At 45.1% G+C, this 23,294-nt stretch overlaps 1 protein-coding gene across 3 annotated transcripts; it reads right to left on the bottom strand.

Annotated features, from left to right (window-relative positions):
* Positions 1-1,320: 1,320 nt before the first annotated feature.
* Positions 1,321-21,955, bottom strand: LOC103631822 (serine-aspartate repeat-containing protein F). 3 transcript variants are annotated; one of them, XM_008653565.4, is made up of 13 exons: positions 21,513-21,955; positions 20,051-20,277; positions 19,829-19,902; positions 18,895-18,951; positions 18,464-18,807; positions 17,793-17,861; positions 17,609-17,697; positions 15,341-17,467; positions 2,684-2,761; positions 2,480-2,591; positions 2,234-2,284; positions 2,062-2,122; positions 1,321-1,960 (listed from the first exon to the last, which is right to left on the bottom strand). In XM_008653565.4, exons 1-12 carry the CDS (start codon positions 21,834-21,836, stop codon positions 2,081-2,083), a joined length of 3,594 nt encoding a protein of 1,197 aa, XP_008651787.3. In that variant the 5' UTR covers positions 21,837-21,955; the 3' UTR covers positions 1,321-1,960; positions 2,062-2,080. The 3 variants fall into 3 exon arrangements, with proteins under 3 accessions (XP_008651787.3, XP_035818766.1, XP_035818764.1); XM_035962873.1 differs by lacking the exon at positions 21,513-21,955 and adding an exon at positions 20,414-20,528; XM_035962871.1 differs by lacking the exon at positions 21,513-21,955 and adding an exon at positions 20,414-20,507 and having other exon boundaries at positions 20,140-20,277.
* Positions 21,956-23,294: the final 1,339 nt, after the last annotated feature.

The following is a 23,294-nucleotide window of genomic DNA, read 5'->3' as shown; positions in this document are numbered from 1 at the left end:
TACACATTTTGATTATACTTTATTTAAATATATAATAATGATTTTATTATTGTATGACTTCTTACCTTATATAGTTATTATGACCTCCTACCTTATATACTATTACTAATTTTATATGAATGTAAGGCTTGCATGAATTATTGAAGTCAATTGAGAGTACATGTTACAGTTTTTACCAATCGTATTTTAGATTTTGATCGTAACCGGTGTAATTTTCGTATCGAACTTTCGTTTCTGATGTTTCTGAATTGCCGATGTTGTTTTCATTTCCGGAGTTACCGTTTTTTATCTCGTTTCCGAGAAAAAATATGAAAACGAAAATGATTTTAGTGTTACTGGCCATTTTCACCCCTAAATAGAGGGGTAAGGGGCAACCCCAAGCCATTTCGTAGCAACCAACTCACTTCCCCAACCCCCACACAAGCACATGTTAGCACATGGTTTGTTCATCCGATCGATCGATCGTCCATCATTCGTTTATCTGATTGTTCATCGTTTGTCTGATCGTTCATCGTTCATTCATTAGATTATTCATCGTTCGTTCATCGAACTATTCATCGTTCATCCGATTGTTCATCGTTTGTCTAATCGTTCATCGTTCATTCATCAAATTATTCATCGTTCGTTCATCCAACTATTCATCGTTCATCCAACTATTCATTGTTCGTCCATCCAATTATTCATCGTTCATCCAATCGTTCATCGTACATCCGACCGTTCATCCAACTATTCATCGTTTGTCCGATCGTTCATCCAACTATTCATCGTTCATCTATTCTTTCATCCAATTATTCATCATTCGTCCAATCGTTCATTCAACTATTATCGTTTATCCAATCGCCTAATTATAGATAGTGAATATAGGTATGGGTTTTTTTTCTTTAGTGGGTATGGGTATGGCTTTGTGCGCCATTGAGTACCTTACACACTGCCATCGCCGCCCTTTTAAGCCCCTCCTCTCCTCTTCCGTGAGCTTTAAACCCTAGCCATTGGTATTCATGATGTTAAAATAGTTGGACTATTCAGCAGGAGACACAAACACGGGTTTATTAAACGTTCTTTTGGTTGTTTCATTATAGTGCGGAGAAGTATCGTAAAGAACGAAGGCCATGATCCCCATGAAAATTTTAAAAACTACAGATCTTTATATAAAAATCAGAGAACATGGTTTACAGGATCTGTTGAGGAATACCTACCTATTTTGAGAATCTAAATAGTTTGAGAGCCAGTTTAAAGATCCAAATTTTCATATGCTCTGGAATTGTTCTTCAGGCTTGGTCCAATATACAGTAGAGCATATGCATATTTCAGAAACTGAACTGCAACATCGAAGAATTGATGTACGCGTTAAAAAGAAATTGTCCCAGATTTGTCTCTCCTCGCTTCAAAACTTCTCTACCGGCTCTATATATATGTACACAGCTAGCAACTTACTTCAGTTTGACATGAATCACACTAATACAAAGTGATGTACAATGCCAGGGAAGGAGAGATCGCGCCCTTCACTGGGGGTGGGGGTAAAAGATACAGAACATCTACAAAGAGAACCGCCCGGTTACAGTTCAGTGCCAAACTAGCTGCAAAACTGCTGAGGTAAGGCCTCCTCGCTTCCCGACATTACCTCTTCCCTGAGTGATGAATCATTTCTTCTGCTATCTCCCCCGTGCGGGGCTGCGGAGGTGTCCAACAACGTCATTGATATTTGAACTGTCCTTGCCTGTGTCCAACAACGCCATTGATATTTGAACTGTCCTTGCCTCCACTTCACCGTGATTACTATCAAATTCAGCACGATGTGATTCCAGAAATCACGGAGTCTCTCAGGTTTCCTGTGATATGCGCCATTGACTGAATCTTTCCAAGACAAGCAAACTTCTACAAAGGCAAAGCATAATGCTCATGCCCAGACATTATCAGCCTTACGATGAGCGACAGTCTCCGAAACACAATTGCAAGTGACCTACATAGTGCCACATAAAAATAATGCAGTTCATCGTCAGACCTCAGTTGGCTGCTGTTCTATAGTGCTTCAGGGAAATTATCAGTTAGAGCTTAACTCACATGTTATGAGTGACTCATTTCAATAGGCCTCTGAAAAATCTTTAATTCTTTGCTTAATAATCTGCGGTACAAAAACAAGGAAATTAGAAAGCGGATAATAACTAGAATGGTAGCCAAAGTAGAATTTGGTATCAGTTGCATAGTAAATTGTTACTCATGAGTCATGACACACCTGCAGTTCCTCATGAAGCAAAAGGAAGACCTTCTTCATCAATTTATGCCTCTGCAAGGGATAACATTCACAATCAAATTTTAGGGTTGCAGTTATTAATCAAAAGTTAAATAAATAGCAGAGTTGTTTAATAGTTATTTGTTGGATAAGGATGGCTTTTAAGACAAGAACACAAAACCCCCCTTCAGGCCATGAAAAAAGAAGGGATTCATGTTAAATATATTGGTAGGAAGGCAGAAAACATACTGCTCCTGATTCATGATACATGTCTCTGAGTCTTTCCACCGTGTTATAATACTGTTCCTTGTCTCTTTCTTTCGCAACATTGAGATCATCCTGAACCCTTAAAAAATCTGACCTGCATTTCAAAAAAGAAAACAATTCCGACCTGTTATGTTATGAACTAACGAAAAGAAAAATGAAGTGCGCAAAGATCTTCAAACCACGTACTTAGTTTTGTCTATCTGACTGCTCAAGTAAGAATAGACTCCATACTTCTCATTGTACTCCTGCACATAATCTTCGAATCTGGAGAAGAATATAATCAATGGGGTGTAGGCATAAAAAATAAAAGTTATTTTGTTTAAAAACCAACAAAAGTTATTTGGAAATAGAAAAGTGATAGCTAAGAGCTTCAACAATTTGCATTGACACCTTACTGAAACGTAGGAATGATCATACTAACTACAATATTTTAGACAATACAACTGCAACAAAACCTTTGTATCCCAAGCAAGTTGAGGTAGGCTTTGTTCCAAGCAAGTTGGGGTAAGCTAGAGTTGAAACCCAACTGAAGCTACATACCCAAGGCTAAATCTTATATTCCATCCTTTCAAGTCCCCTTTAATTGTCTCTACCCATGTCAAATTCGATCTTCCCCTGTGTCTCTTTCCATTATTATCATTGTCTTAGGATCCCAGTATCCCACTACGTACTTGTACCTCTAGAGGTCTCCGTTGGACATGTCCAAACCATCCTAATTGGTGTCGAACAAGTTTTACTTCCACTGGTGTTACCCTTAGCCTATACATGTATATCATCGTCCTCGACTCAATCCCTTATATTGTATGGCCATAAATCTAACGCAACATATGCATTTCCGCAACACTTTGGGGTCTATTTGGTTCGACCGTAGATTCCTGAAAATTTGATTCTAGTTGTGAGCTGTGAGAAAGTTGTTGTGAGCTAACAGTTGTATGAAAGCTGAAATATGATTGGTTGAAACAACTACAAACTGTAGATAATGTAAGAGCATGATAACTTGGTAACACGAATGGCAAGAATCTAGAAAATTTAGGGTAAGTGGTGATTCTGAATTGAACTAGAGGAATCTGTAGATTTTTAGAAATATATTCTGATATTGTGCTCGTTTGGTTGAGATTCTTATTTTTGGCAGCGAATCTAGTTCAGAAAGTTAAACCAAACACACCCTTATCCGCTGAACATGATGGCTTTTTAGGCCAACATTCTACATCATACAACATAGCAAGTAACCGTCTAAAATTTGCCTTTTAATTTCTGTGGTATTTGTTAGCACGAGCAATATTAGGCATGGATCTTCCTATGTTTGGTAGGTCCCTTGGGTTTGGGTAGTGGATGGTAGCACAGGCTTGTTGCCTTGTGCGCCTCCTCCCTGTTTGGTAGTAGATGGCAGCACAGGCTTGTTGCCTTGTCTGCCTCCCTCCCTGTATGGTTAGTTGATTGTATTAGGCAAGGATCTCCCTGATTGGACTGTTTCCTATTCTAGTGGGCGTCCTTGCCTATTTGTACTCGAGCCTTGCTCTCAATAATCATTCACCAATTCCCCTAGTCCACTGTCTCACATGGTATCAAAGACCTGGGTTCCACCTCGGATTTCGCTTACGCCCCTCTAGCGCGCCGGTTCTTCACCGTGCAGCGCTATGTCTGGCTCCACACCCACACTGCCCAAGGGCAAACCCGCCAAGGAGAAGGCAGCCGCCACCGCCAGTCTCATCCACCAGCCCGCCTCGACCACCATCACCGGCATTCCGTCGAATGACATCGCCGCTTGCCGAGCCCTAGAAGCGGCCAGCGCCGCCGCTCTGGAGAGGCAACAGGCCTACGCCGTGTCCTTGGCTCGCCTGGCCGCCGCAGAGGAAGAAGCCTGCGACGCCGCCCTCACGCGTGCAGATCGGGAGCGGGCCGCCGCTAAGGTCGCTGTCGCCGCCCTCACTTCTTCGCCCGATGAAGGCGGCTCCTCTACACCTGCGCCAGCGGACCTCCATGGCACCATGCTGGCCTCCACGCCCAGGCCATCGCCGTCAACAACATCCGGAGCCTCGTCCCTATCGTCCTCGACATCGACTCCGGTAGTTTCAACCGTTGGCACGATCAGTTTTTACTGACCCTCGGCAAGTTCTCTCTCTAGGCTCACGTCCATCTCAAAACTCTGGTCCCCTCCCCAGATGGGGGTCGGATGGACTACATTGTCATGTCCTAGATTCTCGGCTCCCTCACCGACAACCTTGCCGAAATCGTCTCCTAGGGTGGCACTGCTCGGGGCACCTAGCTCACTGTCGAGTCCCAGTTCCTTGGGAATTAGGAGATACGCACCGTCCAGCTTGAGACGCGGTTCCGCAACTTCGTCCAGGGCGACCTTCCCATCGCCGAGTACTGTCATCGCATTAAGATGGCTGATGACCTCAACGCCCTCGGGGAAATCGTCTCCGACCGCACTCTCATCCTCAACGTGACCCACGGTCCCAACGAGCGCTTCACCCACGTCAGCGCCCTCCTTCGTCATGCTCGGCCCTTCCCTTCCTTCCTCGACGTCCGCGAGGATCTCACTCTGACAGAGGTCACCATGACGAACCAGGAGCCCTCCTCCGGCCGACGCTCTCGTCGCCACCATCAAGCCCTCAGCAGTCCCCACAGCGATCCAAATTCAACTCCGGGGGCTGCCAACGGGAACACCTACAGGAACACCAACCGTCGCACCAAACGTGGCGGCAGCAATAGTGGTGGACGACAACAGCAGCAGCGGCACCGCCCTAGCGGTGGGCAGCAGCGGCACAGTACACAGCCGCAGTTCGGTGCCAAAACTGTGGCGCCGCTAGCTAGTCCCTGGCCCTCTGTCTACAATCTGTGAACAGGGACCATCCACATGTGGCCCGACGCGCGTCCTCCCTTGGTGCCACCTCGTCGTCCTCAGCAGCAGGCTTTCATCGCCCATCAGCAGCCACCTGCGGCACCTGCTCCTCCAACACCAACTGAAGGGGTCGGGTCGTGGGCTGCACCGGGGTTCTATCACTCCATGGTTGGCCTGCCCTCCTGGGACACCCATTTGCTGGCATCTGCTTTGATCACGGAGACGCTGCAGCAGCCCCCGACCTCCGAGTGATACTTCGACTCAGGTGCTACTTCCCACATGACTTCTTCTTCCAGCAATCTTTCACATACCTTTTCCCTGCGGTATCCTACTCCATCTATTGTTATCGGTAATGGTTCCCTTCTTCCCGTAGTTGGCACTGGTTCCACTGCGCTACCTCACTCTTTATTTCTTCATAATATTCTTGTGTCTCCACAAATTATTAAAAATATTATTTACGTTCACCAATTTACTATCGACAACAATTGCTCTGTTGAGTTTGGCCTTGTTGGTTGCTCTGTGAAGGATATGCAAACTCAGAACGTGATCGCCAGGTGCAATAGCTCCAGGGCTTTGTACCCCTTGCACCTCCCTCCAACTCAGTCCTTAGTCGCCAAGTCCACCTCACCCTTGTGGCATCACCGTCTCGGTCATCCTGATCATGAAGCTCTATCGAAGCTCGCGTCCAGTGTCCCCCTTCACTTAGGGTGTGTTTGGTTTGACTTTTGGCTTTGGCTTTTGCCCCCCTAAAAGCCAAAAGCCAACCAAAGGGCTGGATCCAGGAAGCAGCTTTTCCTAAAAGCCGACTTTCTCGTAGTGCAAATCTGAAAGCACCCCTGGACCTGCTTTTAGTGGCTTTTCGGATGGAACTATGAAAACATATATCGAAGAATTTTTAATGACTTTTAGTGGTTTCCACCAAATGGTTTTTAGCTTTTTAACAGCTTACAGCCTACAGCAGCTTTTTCCACAGCTCACAGCCCACAGCAACTTTTTTCACAGCCACAGCCCAACCAAACAGACTCTTAGGGTGTGTTTGGTTGTGGGACAGCTAGGACGGGATCGTCCCCTGACGTCCTCTCTCGTCCCTCCAATTTTGAGGGACAACAGGGGACAACACTAGATAGTACTGTCTCAACCCTTGACCCAGAACCAAACAACCTAATTTGAGGAATCGTCTCATCCCATCCCGTCCTGTCATTGCAACCAAACACACCCTTAGAGGATTCCTCAGATTTATGCCATGCTTGTCAGTTAAGGTGTCATGTTCGCTTACCCTTTCACGTATATACCTCTCGTGCGTCTAATAAGTTTGATCTTATACATTGTGACCTATGGACATCTCCAGTCGTCAGTGTATCTGGTTATAAATATTAATTGGTCATTCTTGATGATTGCACGCATTATTTGTGGACTTTTCCTCTTTGTGTTAAATCTGACACTTTCAACACTCTCGCGACCTTCATTGCCTACACCTCTACACAGTACGGCGCCTCTGTGAAGGCCATCCAATGCGACAACGCTCACGAGTTTGATAACTCCAGCACTCGTACCTTTCTCCTCAGCTAGGGCATCCATCTTCGCATGCCTTGCCTGTGAGAGAGATATGTTGTGTAGACTATTGTGTATTGATGAATGAAGAGCCAGTAGGTTACAGTATTTATAGGGAGAGATCATGTGTGGCTTATAGAAATAGTGCCAGATTGATCTCCTCTATCAATCAGTATCAGGCCTTCCTAGTGTGGGTTGATACCCTCTATCAATCAGTATCAGGCCTTCCTAGTGTGGGCTGATCCAGATTGATCCCCTACACCAATCAGGATCTCTCCTACCATAACTAGCCTGGTTTCTATCCATAATAGCACAGATTGCTATCCTAGTCTAGTACACGACAGGAACTGCTAACACCCCCCGCAGTCGGAGCGTCGTGGGGATAGACGTTCAGACTGGACCGGAACTCCGTGAAGACCGAGGAAGGTAGCCCCTTGGTGAAGATATCAGCATACTGTGACAATGTCGGAACGTGAAGAACACGAAGATCACCAAGAGCCACACGCTCACGAACAAAATGAAGGTCAATCTCCACATGTTTGGTGCGCTGGTGCTGAACAGGGTTGGAGGACATGTAGACAGTACTGATGTTGTCATAGTAAACCAAGGTGGCGCGACGCAGTGGTGCATGGAGTTCTTGTAATAACTGGCGCTGCCAGGTAGCTTCCGCGACGGCGTTGGCAACAGCCCGATACTCAGCATCAGCGCTAGAGCGAGATACTGTTTGCTGACGCTTAGAAGACCAGGAGACGAGACTATCACCCAGGAACACAGCAAAACCTGAAGTGGACCTACGGGTATCTAGACAACCAGCCCAATCAGCATCTGAGTAAACCATTAGCTCGGTCTGGGCAGAAGGACGAAGCAGCAGGCCCAGATGAAGAGTGCCACGGACGTAACGAAGAATGTGTTTCAGTGCAGCAAGGTGAGGCTCTCGAGGGTCGTGCATGTGAAGGCATATCTGTTGTACTGCATATGCAATGTCTGGCAGAGTGAAAGTGAGATACTGAAGTGCCCCGGCAAGGCTGCGAAAATCCGTAGGATCAGCCACTGGGTCCCCAACAATGTTGGAAAGCTTTGGATTAAGATCAACTGGAGTGGAGCAGGACTTGCACTCAGTCATCCCAGCGCGGTCAAGAATGCCAATCATGTACTGTCGTTGGGAAAGGAATAATCCACTTGGTGTGCATTGAACCTGCATCCCCAGGAAATGATGGAGTTCACCAAGATCCTTCATTGAGAATTCCTTCTAGAGGGATGTGATGGTGCGTCGTAGAAGACTGGTGGAAGAAGCTGTCAAAACAATATCATCCACATAGAGCAGTAGATATACCATATCATCACCCCATTGAGAGCAGAAATGTGGCAAATCGACTGTACCAAGCCCGTGGAGCCTGCTTCAAACCGTATAGAGATCGATTTAGACTGCAAACGAAGTCTGGGTGAGCAGCATCAGCAAAACCAGAGGGTTGAGAGCAGTATATTGTTTCTAACAAAGTCCCATGAAGGAAGGCGTTCTTGACGTCGAGCTGATGAATCGGACAGTTGCGAGTTAGAGCCAAAGTGAGGACTGTGCGAACAGTAGCAGGCTTCACAACAGGACTGAAAGTTTCATCAAAGTCAATTCCAGGGCGCTGTGAAAAAACACGGAGAACCCATCGCGCCTTGTAGCGCTCAAGAGAGCCATCAGCATTGAACTTATGTTTGAATATCCACTTGCCAGAAACAACATTGTAGGAAGGAGGTCGGGGAACGAGGTCCCAGGTGTTGTTACTCTGTAGAGCAGAGAATTCCTCCTCCATAGCCTGACGCCAATGAGGATCAGCAAGAGCAGTGCGATAAGTCTGTGGCACTGGAGACAATGCTACAGCATGAAACAAAGCGGGTTGACGAAATCCCAGCTTAGCACGGGTGGTCATACGGTGATGATTGACCACCGGGGATACCAGGATCGCCCCAGGTGGCAGCTGAGGAGGAGCCGGTGATGAAGAGGTGGTTGTCGGTGGAGGAGCAGCCACCGCCGGTACAGTAATTCGGCGGGAGTAGACGATGTCGTCGAAACGTCGTGGAGGTGGTTGTTGGGTCGTAGTGCGGACAGTCCCAGCAGATGGTCGGTGTTGGACCTCTGCAGTGTCGTCAGGAGGGGACGTCGAGGCTGAGATGTTCCCAGGGGCAACAATAGTCATGCCCTGGGTGTGCTCCAGAGGTGATGCAGGGCTCACGGACGTCTGGGCCTGGGTACTTCCTGGGGTTGAGGCGGGAGCAGCCAACCAGTCTGGACTGTTGGGCGCCGAGGCAGCAGTACTGTCCGCAAGTGGCTGTGCGGTGGGTCTGCTGGGCGCCAGGGGAGCAGTACAGGCCGCACGTGGTTGTGCGGAAGTCGCCAAGATTCCTGCAAGTAGAGGAGAACGTGCTAGTCCGATGGGAGTAGGCACGAGAGGGTTAGCGTCCAGTAAAAAATCAAAGTCCTCGACAGATGGAGAGGCTGGATGCGTGGCAAAGGGGAACGAGGTCTCATCGAAGACGACGTGTCGAGATATGATCTTATTGGAATGAAGATCAAGACATCGGTACCCTTTGTGGTGATCGGAGTAGCCAAGAAAAATGCAAGGGGTGGAGCGGGGAGAAAGTTTGTGGGGAGCCGTAGTTGACATATTGGGGTAACACAGGCAACCAAAAACCCGGAGATGATCGTAGGATGGTGTGGAGCCAAAAAGGGCATGATGGGGGTGGAAAATTTCAGGGTTTTGGTTGGTAGGCGGTTAAGAAGACGAGTGGTTGTGTTAAGAGCTTCGGCCCAGTAGGAAGGTGGAACACTAGCCTGAAATAAGAGGAGCGAACAGTGTCATTAATGGTACAAATAATGCGTTCAGTTTTTCCATTTTGAGGTGAAGTGTAGGGGCAAGACATCCGGAGGTGAACACCATGGGTGAGAAAAAAAGTGTGGGCACTGGAGTTCTCAAACTCGCGGCCATTGTCGCATTGAGTCCTCTTATTGTAGCGTCAAACTGGGTGTGAACGAATGAGAAAAAATTGGTGAGGGTAGAAAAAGTGTCAGATTTGAGTCACAGAGGAAATGTCCACAAATAATGGGAGCAATCATCAAGAATGACCAGGTAATATTTAAAACCAGAAATACTTGGGACAGGGGACGTCCAAAGATCACAATGGATTAACTGAAAATTTGTAGTGGCACGAGATGAAGACACGTGAAAAGGAAGATGTGTGTGTCGACCCAACTGACAAGCATGACATAAAGTATCACTAGCAGGTTTATTACATGAAATCCCTGAGTGGGCTAATTTGGACAAAACTTCACGACCGGGGTGCCCGAGGCGTTGATGCCAGAGCGACGGAGTGGTGGAGGCAAGGAAGGTAGATGCCGGAAACCGCACAGGGTAGAGTGGACCGGAGCTGTCACATCGGACGATCTCTCTCCGAGAGTGAAGGTCCTTCACAGAGCAACCAAGAGGATCAAATTCCACAGAACAATTATTGTCAGAGGTAAACTGTCGAACAGAAATGAGGTTCTTAATAAGACTTGGGGAAACAAGAACATTATTAAGACGAAGAGAATCTATAAGAACAGCAGCGCCAGTGAATGTAACTGGAATAGAATTCCCGTTACCGACAATAATAGAGGAGGGAAAAGGGTGTTGTAAAGGAGTGGAATGGGAGAGAGTACTGGCATCAGAGGACATGTGGGTGGTTGCCCCGGAGTCGAAGTACCACTCATTTTGTTGAGGGGGCTGGAGTGTCATGATGTTGAAGTTGGAGATGAGCGATTGCTGGTCCCATGATGGCATGGGAACAACCTGATGAGGGAAGCCTGGTGGTGGCGTAGACCACAGTTGAGGTTGAGGCAACGTCCATGGCTGCTGTTGTGTCCCTGGCCAGGGGCCCTGGATGCCCGTGAGTATGGACTGGGGCAGCTGAGGAGCTGGCGCAGCCGGCGCAGGAGTGACCGGGCGGGTAGATAATGTCATCCGTGGTCTGGGCCACATTTGAATGGACCCAGACCAAGGATTGTAGAAGCTGGGCCAGGTAGACGTGGGGGCCTGCCCAGCTTGTTTGAGAGCACGCCCGCCTTTCTTCCCGACGCGTTTGCCGCGCTTGCCGTTGCTGCTGTTGCTGCCGGAGGACTGCTGCAGGATCGCCTGTTCTTGCTTGGGCGGAGGCCTGGCGGGGCTGGAGGCGAGTAGAGCGGTGGCCGACAGGGAGGAATGATGTGTGAAGGTGAGTTCCTCAAGCAGCAGATCGTTTCGTACCTCGAGGAAGGTAGGAAGAGGTCGCCCGCGCCGAAGGTGAAGACCGATGTTGGTGAAACGCTCGTTCAGACCGTGGATGACGTTGAGGACGAGGGTGCAGTCATGAACGGGTTCGCCAAGGTCGCCGAGAGCGTCAGCCATCCCTTTGAACTTGCGGCAGTAGTCGAAGATGGAGAGATCGCCTTGGCGAAAATTGCGAAATTCCGCGTCGAGGAAGAGTGCCCGAGTCTCGCGGTTCCCGAGGAACCGAGACTCAATTGCAAGCCAGGCGGTACGGGCAATAGCATCGCGGATGAGGACAGCATCAGCGAGATCAGTGGTGATGGTGCCAACAATCCACGACTTGACGCAGTCCATTCGAACCCAGTCAGGGGAAGTGGGCGCGAAGGTGTCGGTGAGTACATGGTCCGCCAGAGTGTACTTGCCGACGACGAGGAGGAAGGAGTCGCGCCATCTGGTGTAGAGGGTAGAGATGTCCAGAACCACAGGGACAAGAGCCCGGATGTTCTGGACGGCGACCGCCTGGGCGTGAAGGTTGATGAGCGCGGCTGCCTCGTGGATGAGAAGGGCAGCGCGAGCATCAGGGACTGCAGGATTGGTGTCGAGGTCGTGCTGGTCTGCGTCGAGGTCGGACTGGTGAGATCCGACGTCGTCGTCGAGATCAGCAGCGGCACGGGCTAGAGCGGCGCGTGCCAGGGCGTCGCGGATGCGCGCATCGGCAGCATCGCGTTCCCTGGTGGCGTCAGCGGCGTCGCGCTCAGCGTCGCGAGCCCGAGTACGGGCAGCTGCGCGGGCGAGCTGTGCCGCGTGAAGACGCTGGCCTTCCTCCGCGCCAGTGATGGTGGCAGCAGGGGTGGTCGGAGCGCCGATCTGGACGCCGTCGGAGGCGCCGAGGGGTGGGGCGGGCGGAACTTGGTCACCGGCCATGGAGCAGCGCGCAGGTGCAGCAGTTGCAGACGTGCAGCGCGCAGGTGCAGCAGGCTGCAGATTTCAACGGAAGGTGGAAGGAACGGGAATGTCCCGAACTCGTGATACCATGTGAGAGAGATATGTTGTGTAGGCTATTGTGTATTGATGAATGAAGAGCCAGTCGGTTACAGTATTTATAGGGAGAGATCATGTGTGGCTTATAGAAATAGTGCCAGATTGATCTCCTCTATCAATCAGTATCAGGCCTTCCTAGTGTGGGCTGATACCCTCTATCAATCAGTATCAGGCCTTCCTAGTGTGGGTTGATCCAGATTGATCCCCTACACCAATCAGGATCTCTCCTACCATAATTAGCCTAGTTTCTATCCATAATAGCACAGATTGCTATCCTAGCCTAGTACACGGCAGGAACTGCTAACATTGCCCCTACACCTCGTCCCAGAACGGTAAAGCTGAACGCATCATTCGGTCCATCAATAATGTAATAGATGGCAGCACAGGCTTGTTGCCTTGAACGCCTCCTCCCTGTATGGTTAGTTGATTGTATTAGGCAAGGATCTCCCTGATTGGACTGTTCCTATTCCATCCTTGCCTATATGTACTCGAGCCTTGCTCTCAATAATCATTCACCACTTTCCCTAGTCCACTTTCTCACAGTATCCTCTTGTCACATAGACCGCCATATGCTTGGTGCCACTTCCTCCACCTTGTTTTGATTCTATGGCTAACATCTTCATCAATATCTCCACCTCTATATAGCATTGATCCTAAATACCGAAAGGTATCCTTCCTAAGCACTACTTCCCATTCCAAACTAACATCTCCTTCCCCATGTGTAGTAGTGTCGAAGTCATATCACATGTATTCGATTTTAATTCTACTGAGTCTAAAACCTTTGGACTCTAGAGTTTCCTGCCACAACTCTAATTTCATATTTAGTCTTCCTCATCTTTCATCAACTAGCACTACTTTGTCAAAAAAGGCATACACCAAAAGATATCCCCTCGTATGTCCCTTGTGATCTCATCCATCACCACGGCAAAAAGGTAAGGGCTCAAAGCTAACCCTTGATGTTGTCCTTTGTACATGTCCTTAATGAGTTAAACGTACTTTGTTGGACCTTTATGTTTATCCAAAGTTCACCATATAACATTTTTCGATATTTTGTCACAAGTCTTCTCCAAGTCGATGGAAACCATGTGTAGGTCCATCTTCTGCTCCCTATACTACTACATCACTTGTCTTATTAAGAAAATGGCTTCCATGGCAGACCGTCTAAACATGAAACCAAATTGGTTCAAACTTCATAGATATCCTCGTCATTAGGGATGAAAATCATAACTGAAAATCATGCAACCGAGGCCTCGTAACTGTATCATTTCCGTAAATATAATACCATTTCTGAAAATTACCGTATTTAAAATTTGAATTTCAAATATCTATCATTGTATTGTAGTTGCAATAAGTAGATTAATTATGAAAAAATGTGTAAATTTCTGATCGACCGACAATTGTTTTTGTATACACCCTCCATACTCAAAATTAAGGTCGTTTAGGACACTATTTGTGATACCAAGGAATAAATAATTGCATGTAAATTTCTGTATATGCCCCTATTAAATAGACGTCGAGTCCAGTTCAGTCAAAACCGCATGCCTATCTACTTGGTTGTCCTTGTTGTGTTGAAGGCTCAGGTCGCGGGTTCAAAGCCCCACAAAATCATTTCTTCTTGCCTCAGGTTTGGTTTAAGCATGGCCGCGCGTGGCTATTTGGTCCAGTGTAGAGCAAAAAACTCTAGAACGACTTCAATTTTGAAATTGGCTACATGTGTAGGACGACCAGAATTGTGATGTTGGAGGGAGTAGATGACATCATTTCCAACTGTTTTTTATCGTTTTCATCCCTACTCGTCATTCCTCTCAAACGATACTCAATAGCTCTCTCACGTAGCTTCATAGTGTGGCTCATCCATGCTTATCAAGGCGTCGCTTAAGCGACGCTAAAGCGCTAAGGCGCGCGTAGACGGCAAGACATCCTGCTCGCCTTGCCCGCGGACGTAAGGCACAGCAGCAGAGGTCGTAGGCGCGGTGGCGAAGGTCGCAGGCACGCGGCCGGCGACGAAGGTCGCAGTCGCGAGAGCACACGCGGCGCGGCGGCGGCGGATGTAATAGTTGCAGGAGCGCGCGCGGTGGCGAGGTCACAGGAGCGCGCGCGGTGGAGAGCTGCTGGTGCACGACGGCGAGGTCGCAGGAGCGCGGCGGGATGGGGAGTTGCTAGAGCAGTGAATTAGTGGCGGCTGTGGAGCAGTGACAAAGTTAGGGTTTGGGTGTGGCTATGGTAGAACCTGGGTTTGTGCTGAGTTAATGGGCTTCTAGATGGACCACCAAATAAAAGTCCATACCATTCTTTTTTTTCCCTTTCTTTTCCACTTTTCACCTTTCAAAACGAAATATTGGATTCTTTGAGTTTTGTACGTTAGAGACCTATTGTAGTGTTTTAGGACCTAATTTTGTGTGCAAATATAATATATATATATATATATATATATATATATATATATATATATATATATATATATATATAAATTTATATAAACACCTCGCTTTAACTCTATATTTTCCTATCTTTATATATGAGTAAGGCATCGCCTTACGCCTTTCCGCTCAAAAGGTGAAAGGGGGGTCGCTCGCGCTTGTCGCCTTAATAACTATGGGCTCATCAACTTAACTCCTTGGTAATTGGTATAACTTTGAATATCTCCCTTATTTCTACAGATTGGTGCCAATATACTTCCACTCATCAAGCACCTTGTTCGACCGAAAGATATGGTAGACCAACTATTTTAGGCAACACAGGCAAAATAAAGATCCTATACCATTGGGACACTGGTCGAAGTGTAAACAGTAAGGGGGGAGGTCAGAGGCATTGTAAATTTATATATTGCCGGTCCAGGCCTGCTGATATAATCCAATCATTCTCAGATTTGTACCAGTAGAAATGTCTAGAAGGTAAGCTGGACTATGAAATAACCCAAAAGAAAACAGAAGCATATCTAGTCTAATAAATACCACACAGCTTACTAATTAAATATCTGTAGGAATATCCAAGATCATATCAAATAAGTCGAGAAAAGGATAAGTCAATCTATCAGCATGCTTATAGCAACAAAAGTAGAAGAAAGTCAAAATGCACTAAACAAAAGTACTTCAAGGAGACATAACTGACATTGTGAAGGATACTGGAACTTACTGTGAGAAATCTTTTATTGGACCTTTGAGTTCTGGTGCATCTTTATCATACTTGGAGAAAAATAAATTATCATCATCTGAAGAACTGTCTCTTCTCTTTCTACCTGTCTTTGTCTCAATCAAAGAGTTGTTTCTACTTCTTTCCTCATTATCTGATGTGGATATTGATTTCTGCATTCGAGACACTATGACATTATTAGTACCGTTCTGTGGAAGCCTTGAGGTTGCTTTCTTCTTCTGCATATCAGCATACTCTAGCATTCCACTATGTGCCATCCTAGTTTCCCTTTTGCTTGTTTTTTCTCCTGACCTATCTGGATACATTATGTTCTCAGAATCTGAATTATCAATCTTTGGCAAATGCAGGCTCTCTGGAAAATTCTCTCTTTGTTGAGGCCTATTATCATCAAACGCGTACACTGCTGCCTTCCTCTGAAACCCTTCCTGGTTTACATGGCCTCTATTTCCATATTCTTGAGGTGAAGGTTTCCTCTTATCATGAAAGACGGTTACAGGAGTCTTCCTGTCATTTATACTGGGGTAGAAGTTATTTACACCAGTTAGTTTAGCATCAAGCGACTTGGAGGAACTATTTCTCTCAAATTGCTTCCTTATCCTTCCATCATCATTTTCCAAAGAAGTCTCGCGAAGTTCACCCAACTCAAGATCAGAAAGCTCTCTCTGGAGCTTTTTTTTACCATAAGGTGATTTCTCAACATTATCTCTTTGTGAATTTGATGGCTCACCATTACTTTCATTAGATTCAGGAAAAGCAGTTACCTCATCAGGCACAACAATTTCTCTGGAACTTTTGGTTAAATTCATGGAATTTATATTAGCATTAGTGTCCTTCGAATGCTTAAGCATTTTATCATCAATAAGAGGATTCTCATGTCTACTCCTTTTTCTTGTGGAAGAATCATCAGAGCCATCAAAATTGGCATGGTGATCTACACCATGTGAATAACATGAGCCAAAGTCACCATCAATACCATGCCATGGTTTCTGCATCTTATCTGATTTTTTCTTTGAACTTGATTTAACAGCATTTCCTTTTGTTCCCTCAGAATGCATTGTTGGGATAGGTAAATTTGGGCTCTGATCTATCCTCTGTAAATTTCCAGGAGCTGAAGGTCTTCCTTTCATGGCAGGACTGCTATCTCGTGAAGCATCACGGCTAACATTCCCCGTCTCCTTGTTCAACCTATCATTGGTATGCTTTTCAGGGGGTAAACTTCTTTTGTGTTCTGATAAAGAACCTATTGGTGATGTTACGTCAGGTTTGGCCTTTTTGGCACTCTCAGGCTTTGCTGTGGAGTTCTCACTACCAGAAGACCTTTTTAATTTGGGTTTGGCAATATTCACTGGGACGAGTTTTGATTCATCCTTAGATGTTGATTTTCTCTTATTGCCATGCTGCACTGTCAATTGACCAGCTTCCCCCTTGGGTGAGTTCTCACTGGCTGCTCTCATGGAATCATCGAAAAGGTTGTCCACGAAAGACATTTCATTGTGCTTGTTATCAACTCCGATAGAATCCATTCTGGTGTTTGTCATGTTCTTGCTTCCCGGCATTTCAGATGGCTTGTTCAGGTTGCCAGAACTAAAGCCCTCTGCTGCTGCATCATCATTGCCAGTATTAAAATTGTTCAGATCAATATGGGGTGATGCACTCCTGTAGTCCAGATTTGTTCCAATGTCAATTTGTTCATCGTCAACATTAAGTCTTGTCAAATCTCTTGGTGATGAAGACAAATTAAGGTCATCTACTACTTTTGTGTGTGCTGTATTTGCTTTGTCATCATCACTTGTAATATCAACAATTGCATCAGATCCTTCCTTGCTGCTTGATGAGGCATCACTGTCACTATCACTGCTACTCCCACTACCAGTTTCCGCAGCACTTCTGCTTTGGCTCTCACTATCACTTCCACTGTCACTGCTGTCACTATCACTATCGCTGTCACTTCCACTGTCACTGGAAGTTCCAGCCTTACCTTCACTATCATTACTGAGTTTTCCATCTGTTACAGCAAGTGGGGAGCCCACAATGTCAATCCTCTCACATATATCAGGATCATCAATCTTTAGGCTTGGAGCAGATTCCTCAATATTCTCGCTGATGGATCTGTTAAGACACAGCAATAGATGTCTGTTAAAGCGATGGTATAATTACAGACATGTAGGGATATAATGAAAACCATGTTTGGCGAGATCAAGAAAGAGGAAAAGGACCAGAACTTGGACTTAAACAAGAAAACGATAATACCTTACTCCTTCAGATGCATGCCTTTTAGAGCTTTCTACCTCCAACCCTGGTTTGAGAACATACCTCTCAGGCCCTTGGTAATTTGCAATCTGAAAGAACATCCAAATGTCAAGTGAGTTTACTCCTTATTCCCTAAAATTTTCCTAATTGGGAAAGGACATGGTAAAAAAGTTTGATTACTCACATTCTTGACGATGCTCTCTATTTTCTTTGATGCATTTGGAAATGCATCTGCAGCAACTTTCTCCAAGGCCTGCATATGATTCATAACATGTGAGCACAAAATCAGACAAATCTTGGTGGAATACCAAGTGAAATATGCATTTTAAAAATCAGGGGAAGGAATAATGGAATATGGTGCGGCATCCATAAACATCTAGTAAGTATGATAAAAACAAAAAAAAATGTTGTTACTGTACAGAACAAAAAACACATTTGCCGTGTATGATTTAACAAAAACATGCTACTCCCTCTATTCTAAAGTATAAGACGATTTGTCTTTTTTAGAAACATTATTTTTACTATGTATCTAGACATAGTGTACATCTAAATGCATGGCAAAAATTACATACATAGAAAAGTCAAATCGTCTTATAATTTGGAACTGAAGGAGTACTTAAAGAAAGCATCAAGATACAATGACACTTAAAGAAAGCATCAAGATACAAATGGGTTTGACAGCCAAAGGAGAAGGCAACAAAGTCTGCAGAACTGTAAGTTCTGACACCTTCAACATTACTAAGGTACGAGTCTTACAAAGAATTGCAGGAAGTTTCTGAGTACTTTCCCATTTGCACATGGGCTTGATTAATGTCATGTGACCCATGCTCAGAGAGATAAAGAAAGATTTGTTACCTTTAGGCCCATTCCTTTTGGATTTTTTGAGAGCACAGATATCAAGTAGCTTCGCACTTCTTTTGTATTATTATCCACATTTGCAGCATGAGAACTTGCACGGCGATTTATACCTTTGTTAGACATCTTACTTGCAGTCGATTTCTCATGTTTACTGTTTTCCCCTTTGTTCAAATCAAAAGGTGTTGTGACTTCATTATTTGCATCTGATCCAACAGGAAATGAAGGATTGCTTGCTCCAGGTTGTTCAGGAGAAGGTGCAGGTGAACTCGAGATATTCCCTTTGGGAATATTGTTAGATAACTTGACCTTCGAAACTGATTTGGTTGGGGTGATAACAGCAGCTGGATCAGGCAAATAAACAACAGAGTTAAACATAAACACAGAAAACAAAGAAAAGAAAGAAAAATATGACCCAGCAGGATTAGAACCTTTATTCTTCTTAAAAAATTCATTCTTCTGCTTCCAGTGCATCCTCCGTGGATTGCCTGGAAGAATACAACAAAAAAGCCTTTCAGTCTCAAGCAAGTTGGGGTAGGCTAATAGCACTAAATTGTAATTACATCCTCTAACATTAGCCAGTTGAGAATTGGTATTACTAATTTACTATTGCGTATTGAAAATTCTGACAGAATAATCAGGCAGCAATGTGCATTTCTACTATGAATGCAGAATCGAGGTAGAGATCATAAACTCATAATCATTGTTTTCAGATCGGCCGACTAATCACGATTAGTCGCGATTAGTCGGGCTGATCGGTACTCAGTGCTCGATAAGGGGGTTCGATTCGATCAGGTGATCTGATCATCCATATTGTCCGACTAGTCGGCGATATGTAGCGATTAGTCGTCTGGTTAGCGATCAGTCGCGTTAATAACTCAGGTTCAGACTTCAGTTCAGAGTTTCAGACTTCAATTAAGACTTCAGACTTCAGTTGTATGATGATCTCATATAGGTGTTGTTGCCTTCTTGGTCATGGTCTAGTAAGTTGTAGAATTGCAGTTTCATAGTTTCATATAGACTTGTTGCTGGAGATGTAATGCAGTTTTGGACTATTCAAGTATTCATACTGCTGTTTTGGACTATTTATACTGTTGCCTATACTTGTGCTTGTCCTGAGCAAGTCTCTATACTATATAAGTATATATATCTATATATAGTGTTACATATGTCCGGAAAATACATAGGACGATGAGGGAACGATTAGGGTCAATCAGGGGGCGACTAAACGCCCTGATCGTCGCCTAATCGCGACTAATCGTCTGATCGTCCAGTGGCATCGATCAGACGATCAGGCAATCTGAAAACAATGCTCATAATATAATATCAAGGAAGGAAACATGAGGCGTAGTTGAAAGAAAAGACCTTCTACAGCTGCTGCAGCCATTGACTTGGCCTGACTCTTGACAGATGGATTGGCAGGGTCCAGCACGATTGATCTACAACCGGAAAAGTTAAGAGGATATTTAAGCAGTTGGGAAAAAAAACTACAATATCATAAAACATAAAAATAGAGATTCTGCATATCAGGATTATCATAAATCAATAGAAACCAAGAGGATTATAGAACAGGGAAAGCAGACAAACTTTCGAGATTTTGAGAGACGTTCAGCCTCCTCTGAGCGCATTTTCACAAGGTTCTTTGTTGATTCATCCAAAATGCGTTGCACATTCACCTTGCGCCAAGCAGAGCCACACTCCAGAAGCAACCCATTTCCATCCTCTCCACTCTGACGTTCTTCATAAATATCACACAATTCGCCACGTTCAGATGCCCAGGTGAATTTGAATTCTTTTCCACTAACATCTATAACCTGGTGCAGGAAAAGAGATTTGAGTACTCCAATTGAAACATTTAATGTACAAGTGCAATCATCATGTTGAGAAAAATTCTCATGTCAAACAAATCTAGTTTGGATGCAGTAGGGCAATTTAACTAAGCATTGTAACCTTGAAATTCTTTAAAGCATCCTTCACTCAGCCTCCACGATTTCAGTTCAGGCTGGACGTTCAAGACAAAATGGATGTGTATCCTTTGTTGTTTCAGAAGTAATGGTCATACTTGCTGGTGATTCCATATACAGAAAATAGGCAACTCATAAAACACAAGAAAAAACTGCTAGGAGAAATTCGGGACCCATCCAATCTATGCAGACCCGATGGGACTGCTAAAGCTGAGCTAATTGAAATATGACATTGTTATGCTAGATTACGTCTGGATCACCATTGAGGGAAAAGTTTCAGCAGTTCTTATAACAGAATAAAAGTTCGAAGTCATAGAAAAGTAACAATACCAAATCAAATACCATGTGAAAACTAATTGTACAATGATAAATAAGGAAAATGTGGACATGGAACAAGAAAATGAACTGAACCGAAAGAATCAAAATAAGCAATGTGCTAATATGGAACGGGAAATCTAGCTGAACAGAAAGAATCATCTAATGAGAAATGCACTTCTTCCAATCAGCCTAAATAAATTAGAATAGCCATAAGTCTAGGACCATAACGCATAGGAAAACACAAGATTCCTGAGGAAAATTGCTAAGCAAAGTCGCAACCAAACAGTAACAAATGTCCAATGATAATGTAATAAACATTCAAAATTTCCTGATAAATCAAAGTAGGTGCAAAGCAAGCAACGGTGTGCCTTGAAATGGAACCATAAGACACAGCAATGATATGAAGGCTTTAATTGCAAATAACTAAACCAAATGCCTCTTGACCCATCTAATCATATACACTGAGACAGGAGCAATGCAAGCTCGCTGTCAGAATTAAAATACCCCAAGACCATCAGACAAGATGAAGAGAATCATTATTAATCCTAGGACATCTAACAGATAATCGTGCGCCTCGCCAGTACCATGCTTAAATTTGATTGCCGTGAATGCATATTACAGAAGCCGATCAAATAAAAGTGCCAGTAGAAAGAAAACAACTCACCAGGATATATCGTATATTGGTAAAAAAAAGTATATAAATTTGTTAGGTTAAAAAGGAGGAACTTATAGAAGAGCTGAAAGACAGAGGGTGAGGGACAGCTCACGTTCTCCGACGAGTTGTACATGTTAGGGTTGAACTTGATGCGGGCGCCTCCACCGGCCTCCTCCGCCCGCCGGATCTCGTCGACGAGGTCGGGCGTCAGCCGTATTATAGCCGCAAAGGCTGGCGGCCCGCTGGACTCGAGGCGGAACGCCTCGTCGCGCCCCGCCGGCTGCGTTGCAGCGCCGGCGCCGGCGCGACCGCGGGGCGGCCCGGCCATCCCGCCGATAGAGGAGGCGCCGCCCCGGCCGCGGCCGTGGGGGGGCAGCGGGCGCTTTGCCGCGCCGCTGCCGCCGCGCCCACCACCACGGCCACTGAGCTTGTACATGGCCCGCGGCGAGCGGCGGCGCCGGCGGGAGGGCTGGTCGTACAGGGGCTCGCTGGGGGTGAGTAGCGAAAACGCCGAAGAACAGGGCAGAAATCGTATGAAATTTGGCCCCCTTTTTTCTTTTTTTGGCTGCGTTTGTCTCCTGTATTTCCTGCCAGGGCGTTTTTTTTTTCAACTGTGCCCTTCTTCATAGTTGTAATTGCAATTTTATCTTTTTTATATCCCTCTATTTTAAAAACGAAGTTGTCATTTACTCATATCATGTAACACTAATAGCGAAAATTATAATTACTGACTAAATAATAAAAAACAAAAGGTAGAATCACAATTATAATATGAGAGAAAGGTATAATCATAATTAACTCTAAAAATAATGTTAACATTTTTAGAGTTAATTGTGATTATACCCTTATTTCACATTTGAATTTTTTTATTTTTAAATCACTAATTCTGATTTTCATTAACGGTGTTAAGGGGAAAGGTAAATGTCGGTTTCGCTTTTAAAACAGAGGGATAAAATCACAAAGTTAAAAAAAATGAGAGGTAAAACACAATTGAAATGACATAGAATGGTATAATCACAATTGACCTTACTTTTTCTTGCTTCTGTGGCCTGTTGACTAGCAATACAAATAGAAACCAAAACGGTCTACTAATTAGGCATTGTTTGGGAGGGTTTCACTTCAAGAATTGTACCTTTGATTTTCCAACTCCATAAAATAGCTTCGACCTATTATTAAGGGGGTTTTAGGAGTGTTTGGCTTACACATATACTACACCTTCTATAATACAAATAATTTGTGTTAGTTTCCTTAATTACCCTTGACTATTAGTGAGACGTAAATCTATAGGTCGTGTAACAACGGCATGGTGGGTAATTTTCGTACAACTTTTATAAGGAGGTATGAAAATAGTGTTTTTGAAACAACCATTGAGGAGCTTCAAAAAAAATCCGTGAAACTGACCTAGTTTCAATTTATTTTAAAGCTAGAACTCGAGTAACTGGACCTATTTAATAGAAGAATCTGGAACGGGCCTAAAATTATTAAAGTGGAGCTCTTCCAAACATGGCCTAAATGGAAATTATGTGTCACTATATAGTTTTTATATGATATTTATTGGAAAGAAGGTCTTTGTCGGGGACCATAATTAGGGGTATCCTCAAGGCTCCTAAATCTCATCTGGTAACCCTCATCAACACAAAGCTGCAAAGGCCTGATGGGTGCGACTAAGTCAAGGATCGGTCCATTCGAGGGACGCGATCACGCCTCGCCCGAGCCCAGCCTCGGGCAAGGGCAGCCGACCACGAAGGATCTACGTCTCGCCCGAGGCCCCCCCCCCTCCAGCAACGGACACACCTTCGGCTCGCCCAAGGCCCAGTCTTCACCAAGAAGCAACCTTGGCCAAATCGCCACGCCAACCGACCAAATCGCAGGGGCATTTAATGCAAATGTGGCC

The sequence above is a fragment of the Zea mays genome, chromosome 1, assembly GCF_902167145.1.
Source record: "Zea mays cultivar B73 chromosome 1, Zm-B73-REFERENCE-NAM-5.0, whole genome shotgun sequence".
In the NCBI taxonomy this organism is placed as follows: domain Eukaryota; kingdom Viridiplantae; phylum Streptophyta; class Magnoliopsida; order Poales; family Poaceae; genus Zea; species Zea mays.
This window is presented reverse-complemented; position numbering and strand designations above follow the sequence as displayed.